At 39.0% G+C, this 27,111-nt stretch overlaps 2 protein-coding genes across 17 annotated transcripts in view; one reads left to right on the forward strand and one right to left on the reverse strand.

Moving 5' to 3' along the window:
* LOC139762337 (KICSTOR complex protein ITFG2-like) overlaps positions 1-9,352 on the reverse strand; it is a 31,545-nt gene extending 22,193 nt beyond the window's left edge. Inside the window, exons 1-2 of one of the 2 annotated variants that reach the window (XM_071686998.1) lie at positions 8,715-9,239; positions 341-2,290 (exon numbers count right to left, since the gene is read on the reverse strand). In XM_071686998.1, coding sequence (XP_071543099.1) covers positions 341-1,615 — 1,275 coding nt within the window. In that variant the 5' untranslated portion in view covers positions 1,616-2,290; positions 8,715-9,239. Of the gene's footprint in view, positions 1-340; positions 2,291-8,714 lie in introns of both variants that reach the window. The other variant, XM_071686999.1, reaches the window with a different exon arrangement.
* Positions 1-27,111, forward strand: part of LOC139762338 (peptide deformylase, mitochondrial-like) — an 86,813-nt gene that overhangs the window by 49,891 nt on the left and 9,811 nt on the right. Inside the window, exons 1-5 of one of the 15 annotated variants that reach the window (XM_071687008.1) lie at positions 10,481-10,519; positions 11,315-11,536; positions 11,892-12,068; positions 20,040-20,119; positions 21,337-21,427. In XM_071687008.1, coding sequence (XP_071543109.1) covers positions 11,910-12,068; positions 20,040-20,119; positions 21,337-21,427 — 330 coding nt within the window. In that variant the 5' untranslated portion in view covers positions 10,481-10,519; positions 11,315-11,536; positions 11,892-11,909. The other 14 variants (XM_071687003.1, XM_071687013.1, XM_071687006.1 and 11 more) reach the window with 14 other exon arrangements.

The following is a 27,111-nucleotide window of genomic DNA, read 5'->3' on the forward strand; positions in this document are numbered from 1 at the left end:
TACTCCTGAAGAATTTATGGAAAAGTTTTATATTTCTTACAGCCTAGACCACAACATTCTTTTCAAAGTTTCTTTGTTCCTGCCTTCTTATCCTGCTATAATTGTTCCTTGCTCTCTAATATCTGGTAAGTATGTGTATACACTCATGTAAAGATATATGTCAGCATATCCGAGAGAAGAAACAAGAGGCAATACACAGAATGACAAAAGCATAAACCTTGACATTTGGCTAACTGAAAATTAAGTGTAGCAGAACTTAAGATATTATTAAGTTGCAAAACCAAAGAAGTTAATAAAATTTTATAAATTAAGGTTATTATTACAACAGCATGACACATACCTGCTTTCCTCTGAGGCCATACAAGCCTGCTGTGAATGCACTCACAGGCTCATGGAAGGTAAAACGAACACAGTCAGTGTTCTGGCAGACTATGTATGTGTTTCCATCCCAAGCACATGCCACAACTTCATCATTTCCATCCTCAGTGACATCAAGTTTACATACGGCAAAAAGTTGATGGTCGACTTGCAAATTCCACTGAATTTTACCTTCATGTACCAGCATCATAGTGCCATCCAAAGTAGCTAAGGCATAGGCAGATGCCAAACCAGTTGGTCCTTCATTGGATTCTGTGCCTGACCTAACATGCGACTTGTTAGCAAACATTTCAAAGGATGATTCTTCATCTGTGTCAGTACTTAGCCTGGCTTGGTTAGACCCTAATTTTTTAGAAGTTTCACATGAGGCTGCTTCTCCTACATCACTATCTGACTGGACAGAAACTGTCTTTGAATTCTCATGTACATCCCCTTCACTACTATATGAACAAGGTCTGACTTTACCCAGCCTAATATTGCCACAAATCTCTGTGTGAATGTTGGGACTGCGAAGTCTAGCTGATGCCAGAGGCTCATAGTCTAAGGACATTTTGGTCAACAATTCTGATGACTTTTCATCAAAAGGATCAAGCTCTCTATCCTGACCAGCAGGTTGTACTTTAAGGGTAAAATAAGTACCACCAGGTTGTGCTACTAAAAGTGATGGAGTTCCATCTTTACACTGATTAAAAGTAATCCCTCCAATCTGATCCCCTAACTCCCATTTGTTGAGGCCAATAAGTTTCCCATATGGTTTTCCCCCAACAACTTCACCTGAATTTACCCATCGGTACGTACGGACAACACGGTCTGTAAGTGCAACAACCATTTCAGAAAAACCATCACCATTTACATCACCTATCAACATAACTTTAATATTAGCAGGAATACGCTGAGCATGAACTGGTTGCAAAACCTTTTTCTCTGTTGATTCTCCAAGGTGATCATCCTCAAAATCATATATATAACAATAACCACAACCTGTGACCACCACTAAAACATTACGACCAGAATTGAACACATCACCAACAGCTACAGCAGAAACCATTCCAAGATCAGTCCCAACACGAACTGGACGATGGCATTCTCCCTTAAAGACTGCTAGGCCTCCCTTTTCATTTCCAACAATAAGTTCATTTTGTCCATCATTGTCAATGTCACCCAGGCATATTGCATTTTTATTGATATTCCCCTCTAATTCAAACTCTAAATGATTTACAAAAGAAGCAACCCTCATTTTTCTTGGTTTATCTAATTAATGAGATTTGTATAGAAAATCTTTCATCTACATTTCATTCTTCTATGTCTGACATATCAAAAACTTCACTGTAATCAAAACCCTTACCAGAAACACCTCGTAAATTGAGAGGTATTCGTTCATCTGGCAATTCACTTTCTAAACGCTGCCACCGTTCAGGAGGCCACACAATCTGTAAGGCTTTAGCTGTTATGAGGCCTACTGCTACTGGGCCAAAAAAGTTTGAATCTAATGAGTGGCCAGTATGATCACCTTCTACCCAACAGTGTCCCTCTGGAATACGGATATACCTACTTTTATATCCAATGGTACGAATTAGGTCACCTTCAAGGGCAATTATACGTTTAATGATCTTCTGACTGGGATCTTTAGGAGACACAAGAGATACCATATCACCTCGGTTATAACAAAAAGATCTGGAACTCCAGCGACTCAAAAAGACAAAATCACTCCTTCCATTACTTTCAGGATTCAAGGCTGGTTGCATCGATACACCTTCAACCTTGGCAACATAACCAAAGCAATCCACAAAGGTGATACCAATGGGGATACCAACTGCAATAGCTCGCAGCATCAGGACTGGCAGAGTTTGGGGGGAATTTGCAGAACACACTACTCCATTACAAGCCTAAAGGTTGGCACTGTTGTCATCATCTGAAAGGCAAAGAAAAAGGCTACTGAAAAAAGTCTCTTTAAAAGTATCTAGTAACATATAGAAATTTACGTGTAAAGAAATTTTTTAATCATTGCCAATTTCCACCGATAAATGTGGTGCAGGCAATCTAGTAACATATAGAAATTTACGAGTAAAGAAATTTTTTAATCATTGCCAATTTCCACCGATAAATGTGGTGCAGGCAATATTTTCTCAAAATGCTTTAGTCACTGAATTCTGAAGATTCACATTTGGTTCTGAAGACTTGCTAGCAACAATCAGAACATTTGCAACCAATTTCTCCAAACTGCCTACCAAAAAGACTGAAGCAGGTTCTTCTGTTACAATGAAAAAATTACGAATTAAAAAACTAAGGACTCTGCAAACACAAAACCTATAGAGAACAAGATAGCATGTAAACATATGGCACTACTTACTAAGATTACATGTGCAATACTTGACGATGATAGTCCGCTAAGTTTACTGGTAAAATGAAATTATATGAAAAATCATGTTTTCATGGTTTGGATGAAAAGAAGAGAACTCAAAATGTACTCCAGCTATAAAGGGAATGTATTTAGTAATTTAAACACAGAAGGTAGAAAGATGTGCATGAAATGGAAATAATGAAATAAGCAAAGCTAAGATGATATAAGACAAACCAGATATAGAACATTATGAGACTTTCCATACAAGAAACATGAAGCATGGCAGAAAAGCAATATACACAAACTTAAAATACGAAGATAAACTAAAAATTAAGATTAGCCATAAAAAATGTGAATTAATCACTATATATTCCAGGATTTGAAAATACATTCTAAGCCCTACAAGCTACTTAAACGTGGGTTTAAAGAGTTTAAGTGAGAACTAACAAAAGTGAAGGAGATAAAGACACCCAATAAAACCTGAACTTCAGTTTCCACAATTCAAGCAGTGAAATATGCCATGGAAAATTTGTGGAATTCAAGCAGTGAAATATGCCATGGAAAATTTGTGGAAACAAATGCCAATACTGCCTGGTACTTATGAAAGATGGCTACTACATTGCAGTTCAGTAAATTACAAGTCATATAAACAAGAAAGGGCTAATGGCAATGATTTATGTGATGCCACTAGGCAATTTTCAGTAATGATGTATGGGCATGGGTCTTAGCTGAAGGTGCAGATATGGCCAGTTTCAATCCACTGGTTAAACAGAGAGTTGCATGTTACTCAGGAAAAACCTTGATCCACAATGGAAGACTCAATGAGTGGGCAATACAAATAACTTTTCTGATGACATTTTCATATCTAATGGCTCCTAATTAATTTCAAGTATGTGCAGAAAGGAAGAAAGAAAATGCCAAAATTTGAAAATTAGTTGAGATTCTGTGAGGATTTCCTCTTTTCCATTGACAGGGTTCAGCAAATGAGAACTAGCCTGGCCCAATAGTTTTTTACATTATTTCATTGATAAATGTGATATATTAATCATTTCATTTTGAGGACCCTTATTTTCAGGCAAAAGAAAATGACTGAAGCAACTCTCCTCTTTTGACATTCCTCCCTCACTATGTAAGCTCACACAGTACTGTATCAAACTCAAAGCAAATTCTTGCTCTGGACATACCTTGCTCAATCAATCATGTGATGTCTACTTTTCCTTCCATATTGAGCACTTTCCTTTTTCTCTTCTCTCTGAATGACGAGGCACTTTCTGAAGCAATGCTAGTGTTCTTGTCCATCATTGTGACGGGGATGATCCAAGACTGGAGGCAACTTGTACATGCTTTGATTGGCACCATACGGATAAAAACAAATAACAATACTGTCTGGTGACTAGCTCACTATCTTCTGTTGCTGGAAAGTTGACGTACTTTTCCAAGGACTTTTAAATGGGGAAAATATTTCAGGAAGTCGATCATTATATTTTGGAAAATTAATTTTTGGATTTGCGATCTGTGATTGCATTATAGTTCTAAATAAAATGGACAAACATTATTCTTAATAGATTAGTTAAAGACTAGACTACAGGAATAATAAAGATCCCAGAGATTCACCTATCCTAACAGCTGGAAAAAGCTTAGGCAATTAAGAGAAGAATCATGGAAAGGATTTCCTAAAGGTGCCATAATCAGACAAAAAAAATCTAGAATGCGGCAAAAAATAAATTACAAAAATAATAAAATCATAGTTTAATCTTAAAACAGTAACTGATCAACAGCATGAAAATGGGCAAATGAAAAAGAGTTAATCATCTCCAAGTAGAAAGTAGACAGGAACATAAATCTTTGGTGGAGAAAAAGAAAATTATTTAGATTCAGTAATCTGTTTATTGAAGACTAAAATCAATTGCTGTGCTACAGGGAAACAGCAGTCATTTCAACTGATGCACTAACATTCCCACCTCTATCTGAATATTCAGTTGACTAATCATGCCATTAGTAGTGTATAGAGATCTCACCCACTGCCAGGATGGCACTGGAAAAAATTCTGCTTTAGTTAGCATTCCTTCTACCTATCCATCTATCTACATCTCTGATGCCCATTCCCTCCAGGAATTCCCATCAAAAGGTGGCCACAGCAAAAGAGTTTTCACTTATCCCAGTCATCCCTGTCCTTACATGCCATCCTTGCATACACCAATCCATGCATTATTCTACTATTTCTCTTCCTTCAGCATTCTTCCACTATATGCCCACGTCACAGGAGAATTCCTCTCACACCAACCCCTTTAACTGAATTATCATACACTGTACTTGTAAACTCCCAGTCTGGCATTCTTTCCACAAGCTTCAAAGTATTATATTTCACCCACTCTACCAGTCCACATCTTATCCTTTTGCATTCCTGGTTCTCATACACCCCTTCACTTCTTTCTTCATTCCATTTAGTCATACCACATGCCCATCCCAAATACAGTAGCTCATTTCCAAAGCCTGGACTCTTGATTTTTGTGAGCCATTACATGTCCATGTTTCTGCTGCATAAGTCAGGATTGGGAGGACTATGCAGTCCCGTAATCCTCTCTTCACTTCCATACTTGCACCTATCCCCTTCATTATTCTATCAAGGGACTCAATGACTCTTCTGCCCTTATCCCTCCTTCCATGTCACCAAACTTACCTGTATTCAAATTCTCTCACCTCTTCCAGTCTTCCTCCCCCCATATCTATATTCCTCTTTAACTCTACATGGTTTTGTTAAATCAATACTTTCACTCTGTTTCCTTTCAAACATTATTACTTTTACTTGCATTTATTTTCACTACCTACACTTACACACATAATGAAAGACATTTACAACCTTCTGCAACTCCTCCTCACTCTTAGCAAATACAGCATCATCCACAAATAGGCTTGGCACAAACCACCATACCTCACAGCCACACACCATCTCTGTCACCCCTCTCCTAAGTTTTGCTTTCATCTCTCTCATCACTCAATCCATATATATTTCAAAAAGCCATAGTGACATCACACAGCTCTGCCTCACACCCACATATATACTGAAACTCTCAACTCTCCATCCACCCTTACACACGCACTTGCTACTATATAGAAGGCTTTCACACAATCCAACAACTGTCCCCCTACCCCATATATCCTAAACAAATCTCATAAAGCTTTCCACTCAACTTTGTTGTACACTTTCTCCAGATCCATAAAAGCAGTATAAAACTTCTTTACCCCTTGTGAGATACTTTTCCATAGTCATTTGCACCATAAAAATCTTATCCACACATCTCCTACCTTTCCTAAAAGCCTTTGCTCCTTACCTATTCTGCTTGCAGTAATCTGATTTAGTAGCAATAACGTGACTCAAAGTCATAAATATCTAGAGAAAGTGGTTTACGAATCTCAAAAAAATATATAAAAGAATTAACAGCGAGGCCTTGTAGAAAGTGCTGGAAATATATGGAATAAATGAAAAGCTACTTTTCCAGTGACAAGTTTTCACCATGACAGCAGGCATGTGTGTACGTAAAACAGCAGGTGAAGGTGAGTGACTCTAGGTAATGGCAGGTCTGCATCAAGGATATGTGATATTACTGTGGATACTTAATCCACTTAATGACAATGTGGCAAGGGATGTAAGTATCATGGGCTAGAATATGGAATGCAGGACTCCATACTAGCCTAGAAAACCTCCACATCTTGAAGCATCCCCTCCATCCATGGAAAATTTAGTAAAGATGCCCAGTAAGAATGACTGATGAACTCTCCGAAAATGCCAAAACCGGCATTTCATGGGAGTGATAGAGAGTGAGTGTGTCTTATTGAAGTAATGAATATTAGATTGTATTCAGAGGAACCTGTAGGAGTAGAAATCCCTTATGTATACTGGGAGGGTGCAAAAGTAAGAGGTCATGTTTTGGGTGGATGGTCATGACAGTTGGAAACACATGCAGCATTATGCTTTATCTATTCCAGATTGTTCACAAGAGAAAAAGAAAGGCCCTCAGCTCCACCAGGATCATCCAAGGTAGAGCCTAACCAGTCTTTGTGCTGTACCTTACTATAAATTGTAAATTACTGGAAAAATAGGAGAAACACTCAAAGCACTCAAAACAAGCCATGACAGCTTCATCTAACTTCACCCAACAGCTCAAAATTATCTCAATTTTCAGTGCTACACATGAAATATACAAATACATACCCAGGATATCATGTCACATGCCAAAATTAAAGAGATGACAGCAACTGGTAGTACCACCAACCCACCCCCCCTCCTACTATGACAAACAGTCATTCCATGTGGTCTCAAGCAGCAGAGCCAGTTAGCAGTAATACTACACATTTCTTTTATATATACTGTTGCATGAGGTTTACAAGTGTTTCACCAACTACATTCATATCAAATAATATTTCCTGATAACTATACCCCTTCCCATCCTCACTTTTTTCTAAACGAAAATTACCTAAATTATGCAGAGCTGGTGCATATCACTTCTTTTACATATAAGGAGCCCATTGATATACATTTCTTCAAAATCCACGAGTTCTTTCTGTAAAGCTTCTAAAGTAAACTTTTACCTAAATATTTCTGGAATTCAAAACTAAAGTTTTACCAAACAACTTCCCTCAGCTTCAATGCTCTGCCTACTTTATTCAAAAATTATTTATACGCTTCTGTATACATAATCCCCATCCCTATAATCTGCTTCTACTAACTGTTACTAATCCATGAAAAAAATGCTTTAGGAGTAACAGGTATACAACAAATAGAAGTGGAAGAAAGACACATCAGTGAAGTCCTAACACTTAAGACCAACAATTTAGAAATGCTCTGTTGAGGTTTATAATCACACAATCTTAAAGCAACAAATATGATAGTAGGGAGGGATATGATGATAAAGGAACATATTGGATAGATTAAAGTATAAAAAACATCTTTAGAAATCTAAATAACCCATGTACACTTCATCTAACATCCCCTAGCAACTAAATTCTATTTTAAAACTTGATGCTATTGGAAAAACATAAAATATCAAGGGCCATTCCCTCCTACCACACGGAGAATAATATTTGCTACGAGTGGAAAATATATTCAAGGTACAAATCCACTCCCACCACACAATTAGTATAATTCAACTAAAACATCACAAAAAAGGCTTCCTTGGTATCAAAAGGAAATCAAGTGAGAATTTCATAAGTTCTGCTGGTTTCTTAGTGTCACCCAGATTTTCATCAATTAAACCCAAATTTCCTTTTAGACATTACCAGTAACATCATATTCATCATCCTATGCATAATCAGCACCATTTTTTTCTCTGAACTCCCGTGTAAAACTGCAATGTAAATTCATTGATATGTGTTGCTTCCCCAAGTTATTTCTGTGGTTCCCCTGCATTTTTTTTTCTAATTCCGTAGGTCACATCATGATGCCCAAGAACTGTATATCAAATAATGAGGGTATTAATACCTTTTACGACAAACAGGAATTTCCAAGAGTAAAAGTCCCATAATTCGTTTAAACCACAACTTAAAATCCCAAATTTCGCAGAAGAATGTCCATAACTGTAATAATACTTTACTGAGAAATGTCCTGATGTGATCTTTGCCAGGTCAAAAATACAGGCCCACCCCAGAAATCCATTCTCACTAAATTCAGTACTTTCTTATGTCTTCTCAGACCAGTTTTCTCTGTTCTCTCACGACTTCCCCACATTGTAGAGGTTATAACTTCGTTGTCCTTCTTTAGATATGATAAAAAAAATCATGAAAACCCATATTGAGGAATAAATATTACTGCACGCCACTCTAAACAGTTACTGATACGAGCTTAAGTTAATTCATCAGAAGCAACAAACATGTCTTTTTCGCAAGGTCACATAATGCTGTTCATCTTCAAGGATGCAAAAGTATCCTTGCCCAGATACAGAGTTGTAGTATATGGAAGACATAAAGTATAATAGTATTTCAAAAGTTTACGACTTACCTTCAAACTTCAATTCAGCAAGTCCTAGAGTCTTCCTTAATTTTTCTTGAGTCAAAAGTATACTTTCTCTTAATATATCTTCTCTTCTGTCTTCACTCATATTAATGGAGATTAAAAGACACAGAAAGTGACGTAACGACCATTAATAACTTGCGGCCGAGACGAGCCGAGAGGTCAGCAATAGAAGTGGGGGTAGTCTTAACACGGTATCAAAGTTGACCCTGCCTGGCGGGTCGGCCCTCCCGATATCGCCGATCTGGCGTATAGGCCGCCCCAACACCGCCTTCCTGGCGAGAATTTTACGCAACAGAAATTTCCATTATTTAACATCATTATTAATAACGTGTAACACCAGGATCCCATTTATGGGATAATAAAATAATTTAGAGGATGTACTGTGCGTAGGATCAGGGGAATGATGGACTCCTTTCGAGCAAACTGGACCTTGACACAATACTCCTTTCCGTCCTACATTGATAATACAGCTCCGGCGAAGTCTGGTATTTGTGAAAGTATTTAAGTTTTGATTTCATTTATCTGTGAAATACTGAAGTTACCTGCCCTAATGACTCTGCAGTCTATAGGCTTAAATTTTTAACACACAACCAACCATCCGCCATTTTCCTGTACGAGATAATTCTATTGTTCAGGTTTATCTCCTTACGCTACAAATGTATTCTTAAGAGCACAAATATTTATCAAATCATTATGTATGATTGTCTTATTCATGTCTTATTCATCAACTGATTATGGTTTAAGAAATAAACGAGAATTCATATCTTTTTCCAAGTGATTTTCCATAAATTGTCGCCCATGCAAATCCTTAAAAAGCACTTACTGATGTAATTTTTATCAAAAAATAATCTGAACTGCATGGAACGTGTAGGGGAAAGTGCACTCGACAATACTGGAGTCCTGGTAACAAAGTTATATTTATGAGAGAAAATGTCACATGCTTTGCACGAGGGGGGAGGGGTGATCATGAGGAAAAAAGCGTACAAAGGAGGGAGAGGATGAGCTCTCTCAATTAGATATAACTATAAGCTTTAAGAAATAGTGGAAGATGGCCCATTCAGACAATACGTAACTAAAGGAGTAAACGTGGAGCTTCATCGGTAAAGTGTGCAGAAGTTCGAATCCCGGTAGTTCCGCAATCAACCCAGCTGTTTCATAAAAATGAAAAGTGATTGTGTAAATATTCGCCAAAACTAGACTTGGCATGGGCTCTTGTCAATGTCATCACTTATATGGGGTTCCAGATGATTACATTTAATATTCCAGGTGTCGATAACGGTGTTGGTATCCAACCTTTGTTCCTGGTGATTAATGATGAAATTCTAAAAGATTTGCGATATTCAACAGCCAATTTTGTGTACGTCTACTCGTGAAAATGACCTCTTGCATATATATATATATATATATATATATATATATATATATATATATATATATATATATATATATATATATATATATATGTGTGTGTGTGTGTGTGTGTGTGTATTATCATGCTAATGACTGTGGGTTTTAGGTTATTCAAGTATCCCATATACCATCCTTTTATTTTCTAAAGTTAAGAAGAAAACGGATCACCAAAAAATTAAACAGCAACTTATATAAATAATCTTTTATTTTTTTTTTAATCAACATTGAAAGTACCTTTCTTTGAAGCTCAACAGGTTTTTTTTTTATAAGTTTTTATAAATTACAATCCATTGTTCTCGTAGAATTTCGAATACTTTTTTAATCAACTTTTTAATCAACTTGAATGCTGTTGGATGCCATGGCTGCTCGTTGTGTCGTCTGTTTGTTGACATCCGGTTCCACTTGTGTGGTGCTAGGTCATGTTTGCTACTTACATACTATTTTGGCTAGATTATTGTACATAAATATTAGTTTCGTTCCATTTTAGGGTCACTACAGAAATACGCTTTACACCAACGTATGGACTTGTGAGTTAGAGGAGTTCAGAGATTTTTGAGCATTATTTTTTGTTCATGTATTTCACTAGCTTGGTATCGCTGTTGGATTTGAATGGTGACATACTATTCGGCAATACCAATGTAATGTTTAGAATATGAAATAATGGTTTGTCCAGATATACTGTCACCTTATTTGATTATACAGATATGGAAGAGGAGATAGATTGGTCCTTCACAGGTGTTTCTGTTATCATATTCTAGTTCTCTTAGAGATGCGGGATTCCACTGATGAATTACCTACACCTCACGTAGTAGCTGGAGTGATAGGAGAAATACATGACTTCTTACCCAGTAGCTAAAGTAGGAGAAATATATGAAAGTAATTTGCTGCTGTGGCTCACTCTTAGTTTTGTAGCGGTACCAACCATGGGTATGATCGGAACTGTGTATTAAACCAAATTCAGCATGATTTAACCCAGCATAGCCTAATCTAAGCTAATTCCGTTAACCTAAGAACGTAGCTTCATCACCAATCCCAGTCTAACTTGACCAACTTAACTAAGATTGCCACAGCCCAATATAACTTGGCATACCCAAACCTGTCACTGATTATCGCTATTATACTGTATGAACAAGTTCATTACTATGCATATTGTAATCTCTGTTGGCTGGTCATAGATGGCAACCCAAACAAAGGATGAGTCTTGAGAGCTGTATGGAGCCTTTAATAACCAGCAAGTGACCATTGTGTGTGATTGTGCATCTTTTCCTGGGGACTTGCCAAAAGTGTGCCGAGTTGCACATCTTTTCTTGGGGACTTGCCACATGTCTGGCACTCACCACCATCCTTAGTGCCCACCCCAGTGCTCATGCTGCTGTTACGTACAATTGGTCATTCCAGTAAGTAAGGTGTTTTCCCTTAACTGCAGATGCTTGACTCTTAATTAATAAAGATGAAAATTACCAGATTTTTGCACTTTTTTTTTTTAGGCTTGAGTACAAACCTAACCTGCTGAACCTAAACTAACCTGACATAGAAAAAGGTTAGGGGCCAATCTCCAGTATGTCTTAAAGAAACAATCGTTTTTAGATATGTTCTACACCTAATTGTGTAGATTAAAAAAAATTGGTGTATATTCAACTTCTAGTTTGAAATTAGGTCATTTTGTGTCTGGTTCAGAAAAGCTATACACCACTTCAAAACACTTGATTTTACACTTGATACTGAACATGGATGAAAATCTTTTACTTCCAGACACTGAGCTCAGCGAAAATGACATTACAACGTTTTTTAGCTGCATATCGTAGTTTCTTCTTCCCAAGTCCTGTGAAGCCTCCATTTCTGCACATCTGCCAAGTAGGAGACCCAGTTTTACGTTCACCTGCAAAGATTGTTAATCCTGAACAAATAAGCAGTCCAGAAGTACAACAGGTGTGATACATGAAAATAGTTATGTGTTAGTTGAATTATAGGCAACATAAATAGAAACATGTTTTGCATATACTGAAAGGTTCCAGAATAAAAGTAAAGTAATAGTTGCAGTGAAAACTTTTTGAATATCATACAGATACTATTATTTATTTATTTATTTTGCTATGTTGCTGTCTCCCACGTTAGCGAGGTAGCGCAAGGAAACAGACGAAAAAATGGCCCAACCCACCCACATACACATGTATATACATACACGTCCACACACACAAATATACATACCTATACATCTCAATGTACACATGTATATATACACACAGACATATGCATGTATACACATGTACATAATTCATACTGTCTGCCTTTATTTATTACCATCGCCACCTCGCCACACATGGAATAACAACCCCCTCCCCCCCCTCATGTGTGCGAGGTAGCGCTAGGAAAAGACAACAAAGGCCCCATTCGTTCACACTCAGTCTCTAGCTGTCATGTAATAATGCACCGAAACCACAGCTCCCTTTCCACATCCAGGCCCCACAGAACTTTCCATGGTTTTTACCCCAGAAGCATCACATGCCCTGGTTCAATCCATTGACAGCACGTCGACCCTGGTATACCACATCGTTCCAATTCACTCTATTCCTTGCACGCCTTTCACCCTCCTGCATGTTCAGGCCCCGATCACTCAAAATCTTTTTCACTCCATCTTTCCACCTCCAATTTGGCCTCCCACTTCTCCTCGTTCCCGCCACCTCTGACACATATATCCTCTTTGTCATTCTTTCCTCACTCATTCTCTCCATGTGACCAAACCATTTCAAAACACCCTCTTCTGCTCTCTCAACCACACCCTTTTTATTTCCACACATCTCTCTTACCCTTATATTACATACTCGATCAAACCACCTCACACCACATATTGTCCTCAACATCTCATTTCCAGCCCATCCACCCTCATGCGCACAACTCTATCCATAGCCCACGCCTCGCAACCATACAACATTGTTGGAACCACTATTCCTTCAAACATACCCATTTTTGCTTTCCATGATAATATTCTCAACTTCCAAGCATTCTTCAAGGCTCCCAGAATTTTCACCCCCTCCCCCACCGTATGATTCACTTCCGCTTCCATGGTTCCATCTGCTGCCAGATCCACTCCCAGACATCTAAAACACTTTACTTCCTCCAGTTTTTCTCCATTGAAACTTACCTCCCAATTGACTTGACCCTCAACCCTACTGTACCTAATAACCTTGCTCTTATTCACACTTACTCTCAACTTTCTTCTTTCACACACTTTACCTTACTCAGTCACCAGCTTCTGCAGTTTCTCACATGAATCAGCCACCAGCGCTGTATCATCAGCGAACAACAACTGACTCACTTCCCAAGCTCTCTCATCCACAACAGACTGCATACTTGCCCATCTTTCCAAAACTCTTGCATTCACCTCCCTAACAACCCCATCCATAAACAAATTAAACAACCATGGAGACATCACACACCCCTGCCGCAAATCTTAATTTACTGAGAACCAATCACTTTCTTCTCTTCCAATACGTACACATGCCTTACATCCTCGATAAAAACTTTTCACTGCTTCTAACAACGTGCCTCCCACACCATATATTCTTAATACCTTCCACTGAGCATCTCTATCAACTCTATCATATGCCTTCTCCAGATCCATAAATGCTACGTACAAATCCATTTGCTTTTCTAAGTATTTCTCATACATTCTTCAAAGCAAACACCTGATCCACACATCCTCTACCACTTCTGAAACCACGTTGCTCTTCCCCTATCTCATGCTCTGTACATGCATTCACCCTCTCAATCAATACCCTTCCATATAATTTACCAGGAATTCTAAACAAACTTATACCTCTGTAAATTGAGCACTCACTCTTATCCCCTTTGCCTTTGTACAATGGCTTTATGCAAGCATTCCGCCAATCCTCAGGTACCTCACCATGAATCATACATACATTAGATAACCTTACCAACCAGTCAACAATACAGTCACCCCCTTTTTTAATAGATTCCACTGCAATACCATCCAAACCTGCTCCCTTGCCGGCTTTCATCTTCCGCAAAGCTTTTACTACCTCTTCTCTGTTTACCAAATCATTTTCCCTAACCCTCTCACTTTGCACACCACCTCGACCAAAACACCCTATATCTGCCACTCTATCATCAAACACATTCAACAAACCTTCAAAATACTCACTCCATCTTCTCACATCACCACTACTTGTTATCACCTCCCCATTAGCCCCCTTCACTGAGGTTCCCATTTGCTCCCTTGTCTTACTCATTTAATTTATTCTCCCTAAAATTTGATGATACTCTATCACCCCAACTCTCATTTGCCCTCTTTTTCACCTCTTGCACCTTTCTCTTGACCTCCTGCCTCTTTCTTTTATACATCTCCCACTCATTTGCATTTTTTCCCTGCAAAAATCGTCCAAATGCCTCTCTCTTCTCTTTCACTAATAATCTTACTTCTTCATCCCACCACTCACTACTCTTTCTAATCAACCCACCTCCCACACTTCTCATGCCACAAGCATCTTTTGCGCAAGCCATCACTGCTTCCCTAAATACATCCCATTCCTCCCCCACTCTCCTTACCTTTTTTCCATTCTGCACTCAGTTCTCCTGGTACTTCCTCACACAAGTCTCCTTCCCAAGCTCACTTACTCTCACCACTCTCTTCACCCCAACATTCTCTCTTCTTTTCTGAAAACCCCTACAAATCTTCACCTCCGCCTCCACAAGATAATGATCAGACATCCCTCCAGTTGCACCTCTCAGCACATTAACATCCAAAAGTCTCTCTTTCATGCACCTATCAATTAACACATAATCCAATAACGCTCTCTGGCCATCTCTCCTTCTTACATACGTATACTTATGTATATCTCGCTTTTTAAACCAGGTATTCCCAATCACCAGTCCTTTTTCAGCACATAGTTGTACAAGCTCTTCACCATTTCCATTTACAACACTGAACACCCCATGTATACCAATTATTCCCTCAACTGCCACATTACTTACCTTTGCATTCAAATGACCCATCACTATAACCCGGTCTTGTGCATCAAAACCACTAACACACTCATTCAGCTGCTCCCAAAACACTTGCCTCTCATGATCTTTCTTCTCATGCCCAGGTGCATATGCACCAATAATCGCCCATCTTTCTCCATCGACTTTCAGTTTTACCCATATCAATCTAGAATTTACTTTCTTACACTCTATCACATACTCCCACAACTCCTGTTTCAGGAGTAGTGCTACTCCTTCCCTTGCTCTTGTCCTCTCACTAACCCCTGACTTTACTCCCAAGACATTCTCAAACAACTTTTCCCCTTTACCCTTAAGCTTCGTTTCACTCAGAGCCAAAACATCCAGGTTCCTTTCCTCAAACATACTACCTATCTCTCCTTTTTTCTCATCTTGGTTACATCCACACACATTTAGACACCCCAGTCTGAGCCTTCGAGGAGGATGAGCACTCCCCGCATGACTCCTTCTTCTGTTTCCCCTTTTAGAAAGTTAAAATACAAGGAGGGGAGGGTTTCTAGCCCCCGCTCCTGTCCCCTTTAGTTGCCTTCTATGACACGCAAGGAATGCATGGGAAGTATTCTTTCTCCCCTATACTATAGCAGCATAATAAAATTTGACTGATTTGCTGTACACATATAATCAATATTCCCATCACTGTTATAGATACCTGGCAACTGTCTTTTTTTTCTTTTTTTTTTGTTAACTAAAGTAATGAAAATCCGTGAAACTTTTGCTGTGATTAAAACAGTGCAAATCAAGTACTAATTGCAGTGCAAACTTTAAAGTACTGTTTGACCCATTTTCCTCAAATTAGGTTTCCATGATTTATAGATGTTTGAATTGTATGAAAAATGTATTTGACCCTGTAATTTCAAAGATTGAAGATGGAGAATACAATGAAGATTTTGAGTGCTTTGAGTCTGGACATGCAGGAGGATGAAAGGCATACATGGGATAGAGAGATATGGAGCAATGAGACAGCAGGAGGAAACCATGAAAAGGTCTGTGGGGCTTGGTTTTGGATGGGGGCTGTGAATTTTGATGCATTACACATGACAACTAGAGAATGGGTGTGAATGAATGAGGTCTTTTCTTCATCTGTTTCTCGCACAACCATGTTGATGTGGGAAATGGCAAACAAATATTAAGAAATATTTTTACATAACAATGAATAAAAAACCTGAGAAGTAAATTTTTCTACTATTTTCACAATAATAAAGTCATTAAGTTTCGTAGATTTCTCAGCATAAGGTGCTAAAGAGTGCAGAGTAATTCCTGAATGCCAAGTAAGCTTCTACTACCTATGTTTGTCATTTATTTTTTTATGTATCCATCTATATCTCTGACAGCCATTCCCTCCTAGAACTCCCATCAATGGGGTGGCCATGGCGAGAGTCTCCACTTATCCCTTTCCGTACATACCTCCCTCACATACACCATTCCATGCATTCTTCCCCATTTCTCTCACTTCAGTACCCTTTCACTGTGTTTCCCCATGTCACAGGTGGTCTTCCTCTCACGCCAACCCCTTCAGTCGTGCTATCATACACTTACCTTGTAACCTCCCCATCTTGGATTCTTTCAATATGCCCATACCACTTGAAAGTATTACATATCACCTTATTTACCACTCCAAAATTCATACCCTTTGCATCCCCTGCCATACCAAATCTCTCATACTCCCCTTCATTACTTCCTTCATTCCATGTAGTCATACCACATGCTCCCCTCAAATAATTCATTTCCACATCGGATTTTTGGCCTAAGTGACTTTTCTTATGTCCTTGTTTTGGCTACATAGGTCAGGGTTGGGAGTACTATTATGTCCCTTAATCCTTTCTTCACTTCCAAACATGTACCTTTACCCTTCATTATTTTGTTTAGGGACCTAGTGACTTTTCTACCCTGTACTTTTCCCTCTCTTACCTCTTGTTCTGTATGGCCAAACTTAACCAATATAGCTCCTAAATAAATTCTGCCAACTCTGAGTCTTTCTTCTCCCATATTTATAACACTATTTAGTACACTTTCATTCTGAAGAGCTTTTCAAAATCTATATTTTCACTTGGTTTCCTTTCAGATATCTTATTTTTTACTTTTATTCATTTATTTTCAGTCACCTATGATTACACTCATCTTAAATCACTCTTACAACCTTCTGCACCTCTTCTTCACTGAGCAAACAACACAGTATCACCTGCAGACAGCCTTGTCATTAGCCACCATACCTCACCACCACATTCCATCTCTACACCCCTTTTCCCTAGTTTTTGCTTTAATCTTTCTTATTACTCCATTCAAATATATGTTAAAAAGCCACAGTGACATCACCCAACCCTGCTTCACACCCACACGTATACTGTGCTGAAACTTTCAATCTACTCTCCATTCACTTTTACACATACATTTGCTCATCCATAGAAGGCTCACACACCATCCAACAGTTGGTCACCACTCTATATATATCCTAAACACATTCCATTTAACTTTGTCATATGCTTTCTCCAGATCCTTAAAAGCTGCATATGGGTTCTTGCCTTTTGCTAGATATTTTCCCATGGTCATTTTCACCTCAAAAATATTATCTATATCCATCCAGTACTTTTCCTAAAACCCCTTTGCTCCTCACTTATTTTGTATTCAGTCTTTTCTATCACTACCAGTCTCTTGCATACACTTTTCCAGGTATACTTAACAGACTTATTCCCCTTCAGTTGCCACGTACATCCTTAGCACCTTTTTCATTGAATAAAGGAGCAATAATGGCTTTCACCTACTCCTCATGCACAACCTTCTGCTTCCATGTTAAATTACTTTTTGAATGCATCCACTCTGTCACACTTTCTCCTCCATATTTCAACATTTCAGCTGTAATCATATCCACTTCAGGGGTTTCTCTTACCTTCAACCTCATTATCACCCTTTTTACCAATCTTCTTGCTGTAGGCTCCAATATTTGTATCCTTTTCCACCAATCCTCCATACCCATGCATTTAACAATTGCTGCCTCACCATCTCCCACATTCATCAGTGCTTCAAAATACTCTTTCCATCTTCCTTTCACTTTCTCCTTTTAATTCAGCAACTTCCTTTCCTTACCTTATTTACATTGCCACTCTTTACATCCACCTCTTTTCACCTCCTTCCAGTACAATCTCTTATTTTCCTTTAATTTTTCTATCGACTTTCTTCCAAAAACATTTATCATTTTCTTTTTCTTTGCTTTCCTTTATCTGCCTCTCAATGTTCTGCTTACACATCTTATGTTCTTCCCTTCTCCTTTGCTGGACTTCCACTGGTACATCCCTCTCAAGCTATCTGCAATGTGTCTTCTACAGCATTTCTAATCATATTATTCTTCCCTCACCAAGATATTGAAAACTTTTTATTATCATATTTTATCTTCCATAATGAATATTTTCTTGTTATAATCAGTTCGATATTTTGTCATAAAAGCAGATTATAAAAGTCTAGAATTACCAATTGCATCAGCCAGAAGGAATTCACTCACAGTAAGGCAGGCACTGGCAACACTGCCTCCACTTGTGCTAGAAACACTCCTGCCTCATTATAGTCAATTTTCAGTGTTGGAAGAGTTATTTTCCCCATGATTTAGAGAAAGATTATCATTGTCAAATAATTCAGGATCATATCTGTCTGGTCAGTTTCCTTCCTAGAAAATTCTCGAGAATGTTGTCATTGGCACAGCTGGGGGGATGACGGATTTTAAGGAGAAATTATCACACACTACTCCCACCACACAGGACCTCGTGGGTGGCCATGAAAGAGAGGCTGGAAACTCTAAGAGGAGTAGATCACCTCTTGAAAATATCTGCTTGAGAGGACTGAAGAGATGAATTACAACAGCAGTATAATAAAACTTATATTCTTTTTATCCATCTGTCTAAATCTCTGATGCCTGTTCTCTCCAGGAACTCCCATCAAGGGGATGGCCATGGCAAAAGTCTCTCCACTTATCCCTGTCTTTACATGTCTCCCTTGCATACACCGCTCCTCACATTGTTCCCCCATTTCCTTCCTTACAGTACTCATCCACTCTATTTCCCCAAGTCAAATGTGGTCTTCCTCTCACACCAACCCCTTTAATCATACTGTCACGCACTCTTCTGTAAGCTCCCTGTCGCATTCTTTCCACATGCCCAAACCACCTCAAAGTATACATTTCACCCACTCTTCCATGCCACAGCTAGTTCCTTTTGCATTCCTTATTATATCAAACCTCTCATATACCCTCTCATTATATTTTCTTCATTCCATCTAGTCATACCACAAACAACACATCTCCACAGCCTGGATTCTTGTTCACTTTACCCTACATGTTCAGACATTTCTGGCAACCCTTTTATCTGTATGGAAAATTTTTGATTGAATGGAAGTTTCTGTAAGGATTTCTCATAAGTGGACTGAACTATTTATTTCAGCTTTATTTGAATAGTGTTTTAGTTACAGCACATTGAAACCTTTGTTATCCAGCTATAGCTATATACATATGGATCTCAGGATAAAAAAGACAAAAAAGTTAAGTGATGTACCTGCCATTGACCAAGGTGTGTTTGGTCATTAAAGCAAGAGGGCCAAGTGCAGACCTTACATGTTGGGAACTTGATGCCTTTTGATTGTTGAGTCTCTATGAACGAGACTTAGCGAGCCTTGTAGATATTATGATGGTCAAAGGTGGTGATTTCCCAGAAGATGTACGCTATTTTGTTAGGTGAAACATGATTTTAACCCTCTGCAAGTATCTTCTATGATGCTCATAATGATTCCCTAGTACCTCCAGTAATATTTTTTCATACTTCAGAACCAGTATTTTTTCTTTTTTATCATAAATTAGTTGTCACTGCTTTGAAGAAATTTACCTCTTCCTGTTTTCAGGTAATGATTCAGATGCAGCAGGTAATGAAGCGGTACGATGGTGTTGGAATCGCTGCACCTCAAATAGGCATACCCCTCAGGTAATAATTGTTTTCTTCTCTAGGAAGGAAACACCCTTTTTTCTGTCTTTTTTTTTTTTTTTCTTCTTAGTCTATCCAACATTCAGCACCCCATACCATCAAACACCAGCGGTATTGAGGATGTAATGAAAACATGCTTGTCATAAGGGCTTGTCAAGGTTGAAGTGAAGATGTGTTTGTCCAGGCTGAAGCAATGGTATGTTTGACTTGACTTTGTAAGGGTCAGGTCAAATGGCAGTAGTGTTTAGGGTGTAGTGAAGATGATCTTTGACATAACCTGTAGTGGCCATGTCAGAGGCTGATGGTGTTAAGGAGTAATAAAATTGAGACTTGAAAGTCTATTAAAGATAATTTTTGACCTGGTTAGATGGGTCATGTCAAAGGCTGTTGGTGTTGAGGTTTTAATGAAGATGTAGTGTAATGGAATCATGAATATGGCCTTTTACCTGACGTATAGGTGGTCAGTCAGTGGCTAGTGGCATTAACAGTTTAATAAAGATAATTTTTGACCTCACCCATGAAGGATGGTGGTGGTGTTATGTGTCTAGTGAAAAGATACTTTTGTTGAGGATGCAGTGAAAGTGCATTTATTGATTGTGAATTGAGGATGCATTTGTTATGAGTGGTGGGAAAACACATTCATTGAGGTTGAGGAGGTTTTTGTGTCTGCTGAGGATGTTCTAAAGATGCACTTGTCAAGAGTGATATGAGGTGTTTGTCAAGCATGAAGTGAATTATATATTCATTGATGGTGTAGTGGTGATGAGTGTGGTGGAGTCTCCCTCTAAAGTGAAAATGATTGTGAATGATAGTTTGAGGAAGGCATACTGTATATATTTGTGAGTTACCCTATAAATTTCATGTACCATAATCTTACTCCAGGTCAAATGTTCAACAGATAATACATAACATTGTTTACAGATTAACACCTTTGCTACTTTTTCTGTTGCATAACGAGTAGCTATAAACTGCCTGTTTTATGAGAGGATAAATAGTGTGAGAAAAGAATTATGGTGCCCTTGGCAGGTCTTCCCAAGGGAAATAGTAGAACTTCAGAGGAATTTGTGGAGTTTTGGAATGGGACACCTACATGCTTGCATACTGATAGTATAACCTTTGCACAGTATAATCCTTTAGGATCTTGATTTCACATAAACTAGACTTTGAGGGGTGCCAGTTAATCCTAACCTGCTTAATATTCTTTTCTGCCCTTTCAGAATATTAGCGCTTGAAGTAACACCAAAGAGGGAAAGAGAACTAGGAGCTGAGGTTTATGCTGCTAGAGAGATGTCATCATTACCACTCATGGTAAGTGAATCAATTTTTCTGCTTTCTCTCATTTGAAGTATTTTAAGGGTTGAGTAATGTTAATCAAAATTCTTGTATATACACAAGAAGTACCACAGAATAACCGAAATGATATTTTTCATGAAAAGTCAGTTCATGAATTTTCTCATTTCTAGAAGGTCCCCAAATTTCGAGCGTCTGACCTACAAACACCCATATTTACTAACAAGCTCCTAAAAATATTTAATTCTTTGTCTGTTGTACATTCAGTTACACATATTTACAGACTATGGAACTGCACCTTTTATCATTAAGTGTTGCTTATGTGATGTTCTGTAATTTTCTTGGGAATACAATATCTGATACATTATTACTTGTGAAGGTATTAACTCTATTTTTTGCATTTCTTAATATTTTCCATCTTACGAACAGATCAGCTTACAAACAGGGTCCAGGAAACTATCCCAGGGACCCCCCTGTATTTCAAATTAATCACAAATACCAGACATAAAGTTATTTGGAAATATATCACATTTCCATTGGATTACTTATGTATTTTTATTATACTTGATCGCCATTTCCCACGTTAGTGAGGTAGCACCAGGAAACAGACAAAAAAAGATTCAACTCTCTTACACATTTATTTATTTATTTATTTTGCTTTGTTGCTGTCTCCCATGTTAGCGAGTTAGTGGAAGGAAACAGACAAATGAATGGCTCAACCCACCCACATACACATGTATATACATACATATCCGCACACACACATATACATACCTATACATCTCAACGTATACATATATATACACACACAGACATATACATATATACACATGTACATAATTCATACTGTCTGCCTTTATTCATTCCCATTGCCACCCCGCCACACATGAAATAACAACCCCCTCCCCCCTTATGTGTGCGAGGTAGTGCTAGGAAAAGACAACAAAGGCCCCATTCGTTCACACTCAGTCTCTAGCTGTCATGTAATAATGCACCGAAACCACAGCTCCCTTTCCATATCCAGGCCTCACAGAACTTTCCATGGTTTACCCCAGATGCTTCACATGCCCTGGTTCAATCCATTGACAGCACGTCGACCCCGGTATACCACATTGTTCCAGTTCACTCTATTCCTTGCATGCCTTTCATCCTTCTGCATGTTCAGGCCCCAATCACTCAAAATCGTTTTCACTCCATCTTTCCACCTCCAATTTGGTCTCCCACTTCTCCTCATTCCCTCCACCCCTAACACATATATCCTCTTTGTCAATCTTTCCTCACTCATTCTCTCCATGTGACCAAACCATTTCAAAACACCCTTTTCTGCTTTCTCAACCACACTCTTTTTATCACCACACATCTCTCTTACCCTGTTATTACTTAATCAAACCACCTCACACCACATATTGTCCTCAAACATCTCATTTCCAGCACATCCCCCCTCCTCCACACAACTCTATCCATAGCCCACGCCTCGCAACCATATAACATTGTTGGAACCACTATTCCTTCAAACATACCAATTTTTGCTTTCCGAGATAGTGTTCTCGACTTCCACATATTCTTCAACGCTCCCAGAACTTTCGCCCCCTCCCCCACCCTGATTCACTTCAGCTTCCATGGTTCCATCCACTGCCAAATCCACTCCCAGATATCTAAAACACTTCACTTCCTCCAGTTTTTCTCCATGCAAAGTTACCTCTCAGTTGACTTGTTCCTCAACCCTACTGTACCTAATAACCTTGCTTTCTTATACATATAGTCACATATACACACATAATGTACATATATATATATTTTTTTCACACATATTCACCATTTTGTGTGTTTGTGAGGTAGCATCATGAATAGAGGACTGAGCCTTAGGGGGAATATCCTCACTTGGCCCCCTTCTCTGTTCCTTTTTTTTGGAAAAGTGAAAAACAGGAGGGAAGGATTTCCAGCTTCCTGCTCCCTCCCCTTTTAGTTGCCTTCTACAACACACAGGGAATACATGGGAAGTATTCTTCCCTCCCTATCCCCAAGGATAATATATATTTTCATTTTTGTTATTATTATACTTGATCGCCACTTCCCCCATCAGTGAGGTAGCGCCAGGAAACAGACAAAGAATGGCCCATCCACTATTTACACATATATTCACATAAATGCACGTACATGCACATGTACATACATATACATATCAACATATACACATAAACATATGTACACAGACATATACATATATACAAGTGTACATATTCATGCTTGATAACCTTCATCCATTCCTGGCGCCACCCCACCCCATCCCACAGGAAACAGCATCACTACCCCCTGCTTCATGGGGGTAGTGGCAGAAGAACAGACAAAAAGGCACAGAAACTATAGCTACCTGTCCACATCCAGGCCCCACAGACCTTTCCATAGTTTACCCCAGATGTTTCACATGCCCTGGTTCAGTCCATTGACAGCACGTCGACCCTGGTATACCACATTGTTCCAATTCTCTCTATTCCTCTCACTCTCTTGTATGTTGAGGCCCTGATTGCTCAAAATATTTTTCACTCTATCCTTCCACCTCCAATTTGGTTTCCTGCTTCTCCTTGTTCCCTCTGACACGTGTGTATATAGAAACATTAGGTAGACGTAGCAGGTAGGAACATTAGGTAGAAGGAATAGGTTGGACCACTAGGTAGACACATTAGGTAGGAACATTAGATAGGAAAATTAGGTAGGAACTTCTGAAAACATTGCACTAGAGTTGCCCTCTGCCAGTTGCCTTTTACAGGTAAGGTAATAAAGGCTAAAAAATGGCAATGGAATTCACCAGATATAGAGACTCTCTTGCCATGGCTATCACTTTGAAGGAGTTCCCGAAGGGAGTAGGTGTCAGAGATAGATTACACTTAGATTCATATATTAGACTTATTGGCTGGCATATGTGGAAAGGACATTAAAGGTGCATTTTCTTTGAAAATATTCTATTTACCTTCCATCTGTTATGAAAATCATCCATTCCTCCAGGGTTACATAAATTTTAAAATCATATGTAACTGCTACTTAAATTCTCACATGAACACAAGTGCACTGGAGACATCTTCCCCTTTATGTTATCCCACTAAAGTTTTCCCAAAGTTACATATTTCTTCCCATTTCCCATATTCTACCTTAATACCCTCATCAACACTGATACATATCAAGATTTCCTCTTGATAACTTACATCATCCAAAAAACTTATTTTTCTTTGGATCACTTGGTATGCATGACCTTCTGGTGAATGGCTGAGGTGGTTGTAAGACTGAGAGAACAGACATTTTTCCCCTGCCTTCTTAGTAATGGAAAAGACTTCTATTTATTTATTTTATTTATTTTGCTTTTTCGCTGTCTCCTGCGTTAGCGAGGTAGCGCAAGGAAACAGACAGAAGAATGGCCCACCCCACCAACATACACATGTATATACATACACGTCCACACACACAAATATACATACCTATACATTCAACGTATACATATATATACATGCACAGACATATACATATATACACATGTACATAATTCATAGTGTCTGCCTTTATTCATTCCCATCACCACCTCGCCACACATGAAATAACAACCCCCTCCCCCCCCTCATGTGAGCGAGGTAGCGATAGGAAAAGACGACAAAGGCCCCATTCATTCACACTCAGTCTTTAGCTGTCATGTAATAATGCACCGAAACCATAGCTCCCTTTCCACATCCAGGCCCCACAGAACTTTCCATGGTTTACCCCAGACGCTTCATATGCCCTGGTTCAATCTATTGACAGCACATCGACCCCGGTATACCACATCGTTCCAATTCACTCTATTCCTTGCACTCCTTTCACCCTCCTGCATGTTCAGGCCCCGATCACTCAAAATCTCTTTCACTCCATCTTTCCACCTCCAATTGGGTCTCCCACTTCTCCTCGTTCCCTCCACCTCTGACACATATATCCTCTTTGTCAATCTTTCCTCACTCATTCTCTCCATGTGGCCAAACCATTTCAGAACACCCTCTTCTGCTCTCTCAACCACTCTTCTTATTACCACACATCTCTCTTACCCTATTATTACTTACTCGATCAAACCACCTCACCCCACATATTGTCCTCAAACATCTCATTTCCAGCACATCCACCCTCCTGTGCACAACTCTATCCATAGCCCACACCTCACAACCACACAGAACTTTCCATGGTTTACCCCAGACGCTTCATATGCCCTGGTTCAATCTATTGACAGCACATCGACCCCGGTATACCACATTGTTCCAATTCACTCTATTCCTTGCACTCCTTTCACCCTCCTGCATGTTCAGGCCCCGATCACTCAAAATCTTTTTCACTCCATCTTTCCACCTCCAATTGGGTCTCCCACTTCTCCTCGTTCCCTCCACCTCTGACACATATATCCTCTTTGTCAATCTTACCTCACTCATTCTCTCCATGTGGCCAAACCATTTCAAAACACCCTTTTCTGCTCTCTCAACCACTCTTCTTATTACCACACATCTCTCTTACCCTATTATTACTTACTCGATCAAACCACCTCACCCCACATATTGTCCTCAAACATCTCATTTCCAGCAAATCCACACTCCTGCGCACAACTCTATCCATAGCCCACGCCTCACAACCATACATCATTGTTGGAACCACTATTCCTTCAAACATACCCATTTTTGCTTTCCGAGATAATGTCCTTGACTTCCACACATTCTTCAAGGCTCCCAGAATTTTTACCCCCTCCCCCACCCTATGATTCACCTCCGCTTCCATGGTTCCATCCACTGCCAAATCCACTCCCAGATATCTAAAACACTTCACTTCCTCCAGTTTTTCTCCATTCAAACTTACCTCCCAATTGACTTGACCCTCAACCCTGCTATACCTAATAACCTTGCTCTTATTCACATTTACTCTCAACTTTCTTCTTTCACACACTTTACCAAACTCAGTCACCAGCTTCTGCTGTTTCTCTCATGAATCAGCCACCACTCACTTCCCAAGCTCTCTCATCCACAACAGACTGCATCCTTGCCCCTCTTTCCAAAACTCTTGCATTTACCTCCCTAACAACCCCATCCATAAAAAAATTAAACAACCATGGAGACATCACACACCCCTGCCGCAAACCTACATTCACTGAGAACCAATCACTTTCCTCTCTTCCTACACGTACACATGCCTTACATCCTCATTAAAAACTTTTCACTGCTTCTAAAAACTTGCCTCCCACACCATATCTTCTTAATACCTTCCACAGAGCATCTCTATCAACTCTATCATATGCCTTCTCCAGATCCATAAATGCTACATACAAATCCATTTGCTTTTTTAGGTTTTTCTCACATACATTCTTCAAAGCAAACACCTGATCCACACATCCTCTACCACTTCTGAAACCACACTGCTCTTCCTCAACCTGATGCTCTGTACATGCCTTCACCCTCTCAATCAATACCCTCCCATATAATTTACCAGGAATACTCAACAAACTTATACCTCTGTAATTTGAGCACTCACCTTTGTCCTCTTTGCCTTTGTACAATGGCACTATGCAAGCATTCCGCCAATCCTCAGGCACCTCACCATGAATTATACATACATTAAATAATCTTACCAACCAGTCAACAATACAGTCACCCCCTTTTTTAATAAATTCCACTGCAATACCATCCAAACCCGCTGCCTTGCCGGCT

The sequence above is a fragment of the Panulirus ornatus genome, chromosome 43 (assembly GCF_036320965.1).
Source record: "Panulirus ornatus isolate Po-2019 chromosome 43, ASM3632096v1, whole genome shotgun sequence".
In the NCBI taxonomy this organism is placed as follows: Eukaryota; Metazoa; Arthropoda; class Malacostraca; order Decapoda; family Palinuridae; genus Panulirus; species Panulirus ornatus.